At 27.6% G+C, this 13,051-nt stretch overlaps 1 protein-coding gene across 2 annotated transcripts in view; it reads right to left on the reverse strand.

The window, feature by feature from the left end:
- Positions 1-1,060: 1,060 nt before the first annotated feature.
- The window catches only part of LOC107451934 (uncharacterized), a 16,390-nt gene continuing 4,399 nt past the window's right edge, over positions 1,061-13,051 (reverse strand). For both annotated transcript variants that reach the window (XM_016068178.4, XM_016068179.4), the window contains 4 exons: positions 12,323-12,396; positions 4,715-4,811; positions 3,585-3,681; positions 1,061-1,216 (listed from right to left, as the gene is read on the reverse strand). In XM_016068178.4, the coding sequence (XP_015923664.1) occupies positions 1,106-1,216; positions 3,585-3,681; positions 4,715-4,811; positions 12,323-12,396 (379 nt within the window). In that variant the 3' untranslated portion in view covers positions 1,061-1,105. The remainder of the gene's footprint in view (positions 1,217-3,584; positions 3,682-4,714; positions 4,812-12,322; positions 12,397-13,051) is intronic.

Raw genomic sequence — 13,051 nt, forward strand, 5'->3', positions numbered from 1 at the left:
TATAATATTTCATTACTGTTACATTCAATATAAACAGGCAATTGTTTCTGAAGCTCTAGTTGAAATCGATGTAATTATGTGATTAATCAGTAAAATAATTTAAAGTGTAAACTTAAAAAAGTCGTCGAAAAAATAAATTCAATATGCCTGAACAAATTTTCAGGATTTTCTTTCCTGAAAAGAGAAAAATGATTTGTGTGAGATTAGTATTTTGTGTTACTTTTATTATGACATTTTTACAGATGTCATGCAGACAGTTATAAAAATATTTAAGATTTTTACGCTTTCTAATGATTTAGATAAATTCTGGACTAGTTGTCTTGTAACTTAATGTATTTTAAGATCATCATAAATATTCATGAAAACAATGAAATTTCTTAAAAAAAGCTGCTTACTGAAGATTAAGTTGAAGATTTTGATTTATTACTAACGAAATATGCATATCTTTCTTCTTTTAGAAGTTAATCAATTTGATATCAGATTTATATAAAAAATTGCGATTAATTCATTATTAAATCTCATTTGTTAAAATATCTATTCTACACAATTTTTCTAAAAAAAGGCTTAATTAAAATTTTAATTTTATGTTTGGTAAGGCCTGTTTATTATTTGGTTTGGCCTGTATATTATTTAAAATTAACTAAAAGAAAACAAACCCCTTAAAAACATATTTTTGAACGTTTCTGTAACTCCTGCTCCACACTTTCCCCTACGTTTGAAATGCAAGCATGTGCATAATAACTGTTGAAACACTAGTTTGTTGCTAGTTGCTATATCACTAGATTTTAACGTCAAATTTCACTTAAATAGATCCAATATGGGAATTATCAGTGAAATATAAAAATTCTCTTAACTTTGATCAGCAGAGTACAGCAGAACAATATTTAAAAATACTATTTCTTTATAAGATTTTAGAATCCATAATTTCAAAACAAATTTTTGTTTTACCAAATATGTATCCCAAAATTCCAATTCTTTATCTGATGCTCTTATTTTCAAATTAAAAAAGAAAAAAAATAAGTATTTATTAAAAACACATACTTCAATTGAAACAGAAAAGTCAAGTAAATAATTGTTTTTATTTAAAACATGCATTTACAAATGCTTATTGGCTGAGTCCAAACATTTTTAAAAATTGACTCATTGAATCTTGTATTCTTTTACAGAAATTACTCATTGGATTAGTGCTGTTTCCGGCCATATTCATCATTGGAAACTGGAACAAAATACAAACATAAATTATATTATTTGAATAAATAAATAAATAAAAGTAAAAATAAATGGTTTTTTATCATTTTGGACGATTTTTATTATGTTGTTTATACATAAGATTAATAGTCTTTTTTTTATTTAATCATTCTTTAGAACCCCCAAAGAATTGTTCCTCGTCGGCAATACTAATATGGCTGGTGTTAAAAACTTACTATGAGGTATTATCAACAAATTGAGTGCTAAAAATATAAAAATGAATGAATATCCCTTTTTCCATTCAGTTCAACTTTGAAGAAGTTGTGTCAAAATTCAAATTTTTACAGCCAACCATTAGATACTTTAACATTTTCTTTTCAAAAAAGTTTCTGCAATTTTTGCAAAATTAGCTCCAAAAATTAGCAACTAGCTCAAACATTCGAGTGAAATTTCATACACATTATTTGAAAAAAAAAAATTAATAACTTTTATAATATTTAAGTGATTTCAACATTCTAAAATCCAGCTAATTCGCGACACTAAAATTAAGATTTGAAATCGAAGGCAAGTTTAAAACTATAACTTTGCCTCATATGTGAGGTTCTTTAACTGTCTCTTTAGTTATTTTCCTTGGCGGAAAAGATTTGAAAAACACTAAAAATACAAATCCTGTAAAAGACACTCGGTTCACTGGATAAATGAGTTCACTGGATAAATGAGATAATATGATTCGGATAAATGAGTTCACTGGATATATTTAAGTATTTTTTTAAACTTGAAACAAAAATTTTAATTTTTAATTTTAATTAGCAGCTAGTGCCTCTTAATGATTGTTGTAATTTTTTTGCATTGTTTAAAATTATATTCTCTATGAACTTGTAAAGCAATTAAATTAACTAGGTAGAAAAATGTATTTAAAGAACTTTGACGCCGAATTTTTATTAAACATATTTTTCTTACATTTTTTCTTATTTTGTATGCATTAACACTAGAAAGACGGAAAATTAGTATATACCTATATTGCCCAAAAGCAGTCAAAATGACTGGATTGTGAATGCGTAAATAAATTTGTTTAAAATTAATTTTTTATATTTTTTATATTATTTACTGTTATATAACGAGTTATTAGTAAATATTAACAATAAAAAAATTATATGTTGTGCAAAAAGTCATAAAATTCTAAGAAATTGTGTCATTATATAAATCATTGTTTTTCTAATTGAAATTAAAAGCAGTCAAAATAACTTCCTTAGGCAATTTAGTGTTAAGGCAAAAATAAATATTACATCGAACATTTTAATAATTTATGGTTATGAAATAAGCATGAAACACCAATGTCTCTTTTTGCTCTTTGGGCTTACTTCCAAACAATTGTTGTTTCAAATTTGCACTTACTTTCGGTAAGTGTTCGGTTCGGTTAGTTAGATCTAAGATAAACAATTTCATCGTTGAAATTTCATTAATTTATAATATCAAATATTGATAAATTGTTTAATATGAATGAAGAAAAAATTTCGAACTACTCTTTTTGAATTTGGTATTTTAGTACAAATATAATTCTGATTATCTAACATTTTAGTAACTCTTAGACTGTCATTTATAATTAAAAAAATACAAAAATATATTTTACTTGTTAGTAGAGAGTCAGGAAAAAAATATTATATTTAGGTACTGCGTTGTCCCATTTGCATCGAAAGGTTAAAAAATTGCAAAATTAACAATTCTTTAAGAATATCATTTTAAGTTTTCTGCTACTTATCTACAATACATTAAAAGCTAAAAACTAGAATACGAACTAAAAGGAAAGTTCAGAAACTTTAACGCAATGTTAAAAAAAGAAATAATTATCAGTCAGTTCGTATCTGAAATCTGAAATGAAATCTGAATGAAAAAGAAAAAAAAAATATTTTGAGATAAACTTGTTTTAAGTTCCGCTGCTCAGTATTTCCTCTTAGTAACTTTTAATATCAAAACATTGTTGAATAGTGGTGTTTTAAATAATAGAAGGCGAAAATTTATGTTTTAAGTAATACATAAATTACTAAAAATTGATTTTTTATTTTGCTTTCATTATAACGCTTTAAAAAAAAGAAAGAAAGCAAGTATTCTAGAGAAAATAAAGAATTTATATATTTTAATTTTATCTCGTATTCATAAATAGCAGTTTCCTCTAAGGTAGTTTCAAATATTTTTAAGGAACTTTCATTTTGCTGGATGACAGGGCTCCACCTAAAATTTTTTTGATCATTTAGAGTTCCATAATCGAAATAAAAATGGGTATAGCTCGTCTAGAGCGTAGTGCGAAAATAGCATCGAATAAAAATGTCGCCAACGTGGTATAAAAAACTAAAATTCAAAATATTAAATTTATGAAATGAAAGTTAAGCAGTAAGCACCATTTTTAAGTTTCGTGTTTGGTAACTTTCAATATTGCTTCCTCCACTGTTACTCCTTGTTTCTTCTGGTCTGTGTAATTGATTGTGTTGAGGATGTCTGAAAAATAAAATGAGTTAGTTAAGTGTAATTTTTATAAATTTTTTTTTACGCATTTTTGCACACACATAGAATCACTTTCTAAGTTTATTACTATAGGAACACTGCTTTAGTTTTAAGTCTTCAAATGTAAACAAAAGAATTTAATGCAAGTAAATATTATTTTAATGATTAACTGATTTTTTTTATATTGAAGACAGCAAAAGATTTTTGGATCTTCTTTGTTATTTAAGGATTTCATCATACGAGTTTTGTATGCAATAAAAATGCACCGACAATAATTCGAACGTGTTTTAAACAGTTATCTTTTTATACTGTGCAATAAAAAGCTTAGAATAAAAACAAGAATTCACTTTTCCTCAAATGGATTTTTGTAAAAATATGTTCGGTTCGAATTCCATATTTTTAAAAAGTTTTCATAAGAAAGAAAATTATTTTTAAATTAGTACTTAAACTCTCTATTGAGATAGTTTAAATATTAAATTATTATTTCAATTATCTTATAAACTGTTTACTAGCAATAAAATGAAATTTTAATAATATAAAATAGCTTGTTCCTATTTAAAAATATAAATTATGTACAGATTGATTGTGCATTTTTAATGATTTTTTTTTCTCCAGAATTGAATTTCTTTGCCTAGATCTAATTCAGAGCACTACAAAATCTGAAGACAGCCTTTTGTAGCAAAATACATCGAATTATAAGACTAAAATAGGCAAGTCTTCTGATCAGAATACAAAAAATTGTGTTTCTGTAAGAAAATCTTTCTGTCTAAGCCTACTTTGAGGCAGAACTCTGATGAGATGCAGTTATGGTGTTAAAAAAGATATTAACACTCTTAAGATTAACAGGAAAAGGACTACAGCAGAGTTGTCAGAAAGAACTTCGTGAAAATGGCTTGGTCTCACAGCTAGAGCTATCACACCCGTGAAGAAGAAAGCGAATTCGACTTAAAGTTTTAAAACATTCAATAACAGTGGCACTTCTTTTGAATGAACTTATTTTGAATGTAGCAATAAAACCATCTCTTACCTTTGATTGTTTTCTATTATAGAAGATTCTTCATATGGAGGTAAAATTTCGTTTTCCAGGTCAGTTTCTGGAATATTATTTGCTGCAACATCATTTACTGCAAAAATAACAAAGAAAAATTACATACATACATTTATTTCAAAAGAAAAGGCAGTGCAGGTTCATATAAACTATGGGAAAGTCAGAGTTGCTTACAATGGTATACCCACTATTATGGTGTTCTTTTTTAAGCTTTATGAGACTATTTTTCAAAGTCTATATACCATAACCACTTTTTAGCGTATTAATACATAATTAGTGTACTATTACTGTTACGAACTCACAACTGTTATAAAAATAGCTGTTGTGAGATAGTCACAGTTATTCATACATATTTTGTTTGGTTTAGTCAAATTTAGCCATCGTCCTCTATATTGATTCTGAAAATAGCACTTAATGTCATTTTGAAAAGAAGTCACAGTTTTGTGAAACTGAAAAACGTTTGTGATCATTGTGAATTATTCTATGATTTTAATGTTTTTCATCTAACAAGGGATTTGCAATTTAGTAATTTAATTTTTTTATGTCTTCCATTTTTAACAACTAATTTGTCTTTTATTAAACTTAATTTTGAAAGTATAAACAATATTACAATATAATTCTTGTTAAAAAAGATAGAAAGAAGCGTTGAATTGAAACGAATTATTTATTGCTGAAATAGAACATTATATCATTAAAAATTTAAGCTTAGTTGGATATATGATTTTTGTAACAATAATTATATATGAAGGTATTACACACGTTTAAGTAAATGCTGAGAATCAATTACAGCTAAATGTACAAGTTATTTTTATTTTAAATCTTGAATAAAGTGACCAGATGTAAAAGGTTTCAATTCCTTTTGATCATCTGACAAATATTGATTGCTCATTTATAAGTTAACATTTCTTGAAGTAAAGTTAAAATTTCGTCATACGTGGCACTGCTCAATCACTTGCGAAGGATATCCTTGACACAACGAACCATTCTTACCCAATAACAAGCATACTTTGCAACATATGGAGGATAAATATACATTTAACTTTCATTAGAAAACATTCTGTTCGAATGAAATCTTTATCCAAAGATTTCAAAGCAACTTCTAACCCATCGCATTTTGTACTATTATCCGTGTAATTCCACTACCTTCCCAAACTCAACTATTTCTTATTCTAGAGGTGTTGGAGATTAGAGAAGCGGCAGGTTCATATTTTTGGACGAATTTGTCGTTATCTTTTGATATTATATCACTTTCCTTATCTCTTTTATAACTCTCTCGAGCTGTACTTATCATTTCTTCGAGCTCACCGCGCAAAAAACACACTAATTTTTCGAGAGATCCCTAACTTATAATGTCAATAATATATATTCTGAAATTCCGTACTCGTGTAGTATTTTCAAGTAATTAGTCTACAAGTGGCTCTAGAAAGTCAGCAAGCTACTCTTTTGTACGCTCCGAGCTCTCCAAAACGTCCTAATTTCTCAATTTAAATCGGGTGAATTCTTACCAGCAGTTGCATTCTTCTTAACAAGAGAAGGAAGATCTCGAACATAATTTCACAAGTTTAAGGTATCCTACTAGTTTCGACAACTTTTTTTTAAAAATATTTTTAAGAAACTAGTTTATTTGTTTTATTATGTGTAAAAACTTATAAAAACTTAAATAAAAATATTATTATTAATTTTTTTAAAAATGATCACTTTAAGGTAAAAACTAGGCATTTTTTTGCATTTGCGCGAAACACTGTAAAATAATTCTATCACCAAAACAAAAAAAATCCTTTGAGAATTTTATTTAAAAGGCTATCAACTATGTTTAGAACTATTATCTTAAAAGCAGGTGCATTACTTCTGAGTTAGGGATCAATGTAGCTAGCTAAACAAGTATAATTTTTAAAAAGTTCTGCACTTGTCTTTGCGAAAAAACACACATAAAAAATGAAATTCTTCTTTTTTCTTTTAATCTGTTGTTCAAAACACTTCTGCTATAATAATAAATAAATCATTTTAAAAACAACATGAGAGATCGAGTTTAAGGTGGTGTAAAAATGCGAAAAAGTCTGATTTTGAGATAAAAGCATTTAAAAACTTAAAAATCATAGTCTGTACAATGTTATCACTTTGCTTTGAAACAGGTATAGCTTTGCAAATAATTAGAGTTCAAACAAAAGTAAAGTTATTTTTAGAAAGCTGAGAGCACAAGGATTATAAATTTATAATAAACTAAATTTCGAAAATGCCAGTAGGGGGCTGGGAACTGTCCTCGCATCGGAAAGTTTCTGGGTTCGAATCCCGGGCAAGACATGGATGTTCTTTCCTTCCCTGTACTATCTGTCCTCACTGTGAGAGCGACGTTGGCCCACCTAATATTGTGCTCCTGAAAGAGAGGCTAACAAAATCGCCCTGTATATGACTAAATTGATGGATGTTAACACAGGTGGGCACTGGAGAAAAAAATTCGAAAATTCTGCCCAAAATCATGTTTATGCACTAGTCAGAATCCTTAACGAACTAGATTATTTTTAACGAGGAAATTTTTTAGTTACCTTATTTATTTTTTAAAAAGCAGGCTATTAAATTTTACATGGCTTTAGTAACCCATATTATGACATAGCGAGTGAAAATTTCCCAGAAAAGTAGGGAAATTTTTTTTTCCAACTAAAGGGAAATTTATGAATTCATGAAAAGTGCATTAATGACTAAACAAATCACTGCATCCGAATATCAAGACATTACACATTACTAATTTAGTGAATTGGTTATTCAGTGCAAAGACGAATCAACAAATGAGAGAACCAGCGAAATGGCCGTACCAGTTAATCAATATATTAGTGAAAATAGGGATCAAATATAAGGTAAAGTTGGATGACAAGGAATTTAGTCATGTAAATGACTTGGAAAACCAGTAATAGGTTTATAAATAAATGAAAGGTTTCGGAACTTGGGGTGTTAATTGATGACCTTACCATATTAATGATGAATCGCCATATGAATGAATTGGAAAACCAGTAATAGGTTCATAAATAAATGAAAGGTTTCGGAACTTGGGGTGTTAATTGATGACCTTACCATATTAATGATGAATCGCCATATTAATGAATTGGAAAACCAGTAATAGGTTTATAAATAAATGAAAGGTTTCGGAACTTGGAGAGTTAATTAATGATGAATAAAAAATATCTACATTAGGAAAGCTGAATATCTATACGTATGTGGTGCCTGTACCGTATATAAATCCGCAATTCACAACCGATCCGCACTGAATTTAATGTACACATGTTCAAAGACGGTGAATCTGTCTACTTTAAAACTCCTCCCGACCTCCAAATCATACACTACATCCCGAAGAAAAAGCCTTTCCATAGGATTTGATAAAGATTTTATAATATAAGCGAATTGCTAGACTGTAGCTCTAATGTGTCAAAAATTAGTTTTATCGCACGGCTTTGAAACTTTTATATCTTAGGTTTGTGGTGCGCAAGAGCAATAACATAACAAGCATTTATATTTAGTTTTATGAAAAATAAAAAACAACGTTGCTAAGACAACTCAATTCGCGATCGCAACGCTCGAGTACGCCCTCTATCGGGAGCCTGTAAATATCAGACATTAATTTATCACGTTTTCATTTAGTTCCATCAAAATCATCGGCCATGACGGACGCCATTTTCTTAGCAGCAAATAAAAATCAAAATTTCCCTAAGGAACAGCTGAAGAACTTGAAAAAACTAACCAGAACATGCCAAACATTGAAGCAGAACACGCCAAGCATTTGAAGAACAATTTCTCAATAATTTTTACCTTTCTATTACCAACAACATAACTTACAATTTCATGATCACTTGCTGTTACAGATGTGTATATTACGGTAAAATAATTTTTTCTGTCTTCAATTCATTACAAATTAAAATGAAGTCAACATTGCTTTCGTCATTCCAATAAAGAAATGTGAATTCAGAACGTCAAGAACTGCAATAGTTATAGAATTCTTCTTTGTTATAGAACAGTATATATTTCTGTATCTATATAATTCGGAAAACAACAATAAAGAATCAACCAAATTACTTGAAATAGTGTCATTTGTGCTGATGATTAATAAATTTTTTATCGTTTTCTTGGTAAGTATTTCTTAGTTTTGAAAGAATAGATAATTTCAACTAGAATTCAGCTGTTCTGTTTTTAAGCTACATATTCAAATTCATATCGAGATCTTACAATTATAAAATTTTGATGTGTGGTATGTTATCTAAAAGTAATAAAGGGATAATCTATGCACATATTATTTGAAAATAAAACTTTCAAACGAAGAACATTTCATTTGGAACTCTACGGATTTATAAAGAAGGTAAGTGTTATGATTTTTATAATAAAAAATTAGCTTGTAAAACTTTTTTTTCTTATTTGATGATAGTTCTCTACAGAATGGTTTCTTACGTCTGATTAAGAACTATAAGAATAATAAGAAAAGAAACTATATGAAAGTTTTTATTTCAATGTAAAGAATTCTTAAAATCGTTTTTTATCCTAAGAATTCTTTATTTTCCGTTTTATAGTTTATAATTTTTTGATAAAAATTGTTGTCAAAATACTTTTTTTGAAAACATAAATGGTATAACATTATGTGTTTATGTATACTTCTTGCATATTCTAATGTTTCAAGTAATATGATTCAGAAAAGTATGAATAAAAATTCGGTACTTATGTATTAACGCCACAGCAGCTACAGATTTGGCTGTTTTTAAGTGCCGCCAATCTACACCTAAAATTTTTGTGACAAATCATAAAACGAAACACTTTATTTAAAATTAAAGTAGTTTATCGGATTTCGGTGGACAATGGGCAAAATATTTCGTAAAAAAAAATAAAATTGCATCTTGTTCTATTTTTGGCAAATCCCAAAGACGCATTTTCGTAGCATTAAAAAATGGTAACAAAAATCAAGGAACAAATCATTTTGGAATTCTTCTGATTTATAAGCAGGTAAAGGTTAATTTTTATAAAATAAAAATTTTTGTTTTTAAGTAGTTTTTTTCTTGATGATAGTTTTCTATAGAATGGTTTTCTACGTCCGATTATGAATCAAAAAAGAAAAAACATGAAAGTTGTTTATTNTTTTTTTTTTTTTTTTTTTTTTTTTTTTTTTTTTTTTTTTTTTTTTTTTTTTTTTTGTATCGTAAGCATTCTTTAAGTTTTTCAGTTTCTAAATAATGATTTTTATTAAAACTTTTTGATAAAATTACTTGTCAAAAAACTTTATTTGCAAAATTAAATTACATAAAATTATGAAGCTTATGCATACTTTTTGCTTATTTTAATGTTTGAAGTAATATGATTCTTAAAACTATGGAATGTAAAGTTTAAATAGGCCTTTCAGGTTATATCATTAAATTTAGTAAAACTATTTCTCAGGCATTAGGTTTTAACTCTAATAAGAAGATACATATTTTTTTCTGTTTATTTACAAATATTTTTCAGGTGTGTTTTTGATGTTCCTTCTTTAAATAAAAAAGAAGAGATACCATCTTGTTTTCGGTTGTATAAGAAAGGATATCAAACATTTTTCTTTTTTAAATTTAATAAGCCACATTAAAGAAGGAACGTTACAATGCTACACCCTACATTAAAGACGTCTCCAGAGTAACTGAATGACGGTTCATATAGAAATCGCAGGTATGCGTCTCATACAACAACGCCCCCTATAGTTCGTTGCGATCGCGAATATTAATTACTATATTGACGTTCCAGACATTGGGATGTAAAAGTATTAATGGATTTATATATTTTATATTAACTTGTAAATAACTGTGTATATTAAATGTTGTAATGTCTCCGATTTGCTTCGTTTTTATTTATCCAAAATCGCACATAGTAGGAAGATAGAAAACCTTCCCTTACAGGTTAACTATGCTAAGTTATCACACGTAAAATCAACATTAATAATTTCGTAAAGTATGATTATGAATTTGTATTTTAAAAGGCACATGAAGCCACGCGTTTTTTTTCTGTTGACATTTACTCTTTTAAAATGTGGCTCTATTAAATAAAGTAATGCAAATTCAACAAGAGCTACTAAAAAATAATTGAAATAATCTAATAAGCCATGGGTATATTCTGAATATCATAGGTTAAAGGATAATGTATGTATTGTTTATCCTTCTTTTGGTGAGTATTTCTAATTTAGAATATTGTAAATCTAATATAGTATAAAGCCACACCGGAATATCCAAAAAATAACCAAAAAAGTTTATGCATTAGGTGCTATGAGTGAGTAATATGGAAATATAAGGGTACTTGTCCGTTTCGGGGGTGATAAGAAATTTATTACTGCAGTACACCTAATTTGGTATAATAGGTTCTCAATGCCACAACACCTACAGCTGAAATACCAGTAATAATCAATACCACATTTAGTTAAGCATCCATGCCATTAATAATAGTTATGAGATTTTTTACGGCCTTCGAAATAAAAACCGACATTAGTGTCCCTAAAATTATATGAAAATATTTTATCTCTGCTAATTATTTTCGAGAAAGAAAAATTCTGTGTTAAAAAGCAAAATTAATGGAGAAAAAGTATTTATTCGTTTATAAGAACCGAAAACAATTGCCACACGGTTACTTTTTTTTTAGAACCGTCATTAAACAGCCGACCCAATTTTTGGTTTTACGACTACTAAGTTTCAACTCCGTAGACTTGAAATTTTGAACCCAATCCAGAAGACAAGGGAACTTCTGGATCAAGTATTGGGAGAAATTTGCCTTCGAGAAGGACTTTTTGATGGAACTAAATCGGCTACTTTAATACAATTAGTACAAAGAAAATATTGGTGTACACCAGATCCAATAGTTATGCATAGCTTTCAGTACATCACTATTGTCAAGTATTAACCACCATTTTTGATGTGGAAATACGCTAAAAATTTCTACAGCTGTATTCTGCTTGTATATAAATAATGAACATGTTCTATCAATATTTACAATTTGCTCTGAAATTATCATTCTTGAAATGAATTTATCCCTTTTTGAAAAGATTTGAAATTAATAAAAACAGAGGAAAGAAAGAAAGTTTTAGATGCAAAAAATTAATTCTTACAAGGAATGAATTAAAAATTATACACAAATTAGGGGTTTCATATTAATGCTTAAGCGAGAAAGAAACAAAAATGTAATTAGTTTCATACTAGAAAATCTAATTTTCAAATATAGTCTGGTTCATACATCGTAATTTGTTAATCACTAACGAAAAAGGTGGGAGAAAATTAATAAAAAACAGTTTGAATATCTGTTAAAACCTAGAATATTTCTAAAATCATCTTTGTAAGTTCTTTGTTTCTTCCCCAGCAATAAAGCAGGTTTTGATGTTTTCAATTTCTCATTCATCAAAAATGATTCGTTTGTTTACATGCGTTGATTCTCTCGCTTAAATATAAGTCTGAAACTTTCATCGTGTTTACTTTTTTTACTTTACTTTTCATAAGGATTCTACAAATATTAAGAGTGGTTATTTCGGAACATGCTGCAGAAAAACCGTGAAATTTTATCACATTTGTATATTGTAATAATGAAACAAACTATATTTTTCTTACTTACCGATTAAATGGTAAAAAGCCACAAGCAGCACTGTCATAAGGAAATAGTTCAAAATGATTTTTGATGTCATGTTTCTAAGAAAGTAAAATATTTAGCTATAAAATAATTGTCTTGCATAAGGTAAATATGAACTTACATGATTTTCAAATAATTTCAGAAAGAAGGTTTAATCCCTCAACATGCTTTAATTTCAACAATGAATATTAATAGAATTAAAAACTACTTACTAGAATGTAGAATTTCAATAAGAAGCAACATTTAAGGAACTAATTAAAACTGTTTACTGATATTAAGATTTATTCTTTTCTTAAATATAAATTGTATTTTTTACCAGAAGGTTATATAGTGACATAAATTTAAAAAAGTTGCAAAAAATTTTGGTGCATAGCTGCCATCATTTTTTGGTATCGAGGATTTGGTTACAGTGCATGTAGTCACAAATTTTATTTTCCTTTTCACTGCTATAGCTTTACCTAATTACTTATTCAATTTTTGTTTAGTGACAACACATATTTTCATGCGCTTTACAATTTGATAGCTTCATTGCAAAAATAAGCTCATTTTTAGTAATATATTCTCACTAATTCTTTCAAAAAGCTGTTATTTTGCTAATTTCATATAATTTTTTGCATTTAACTACAGTTCTTTATTTAAAAATGCATTTAATTTGCATAATTTCTAAAATGGTGGCAACTATAGAATACAAATATATATATAAGCATTCTTTAA

Source organism: Parasteatoda tepidariorum, chromosome 8, assembly GCF_043381705.1.
Source record: "Parasteatoda tepidariorum isolate YZ-2023 chromosome 8, CAS_Ptep_4.0, whole genome shotgun sequence".
NCBI classification, from domain to species: Eukaryota; Metazoa; Arthropoda; class Arachnida; order Araneae; family Theridiidae; genus Parasteatoda; species Parasteatoda tepidariorum.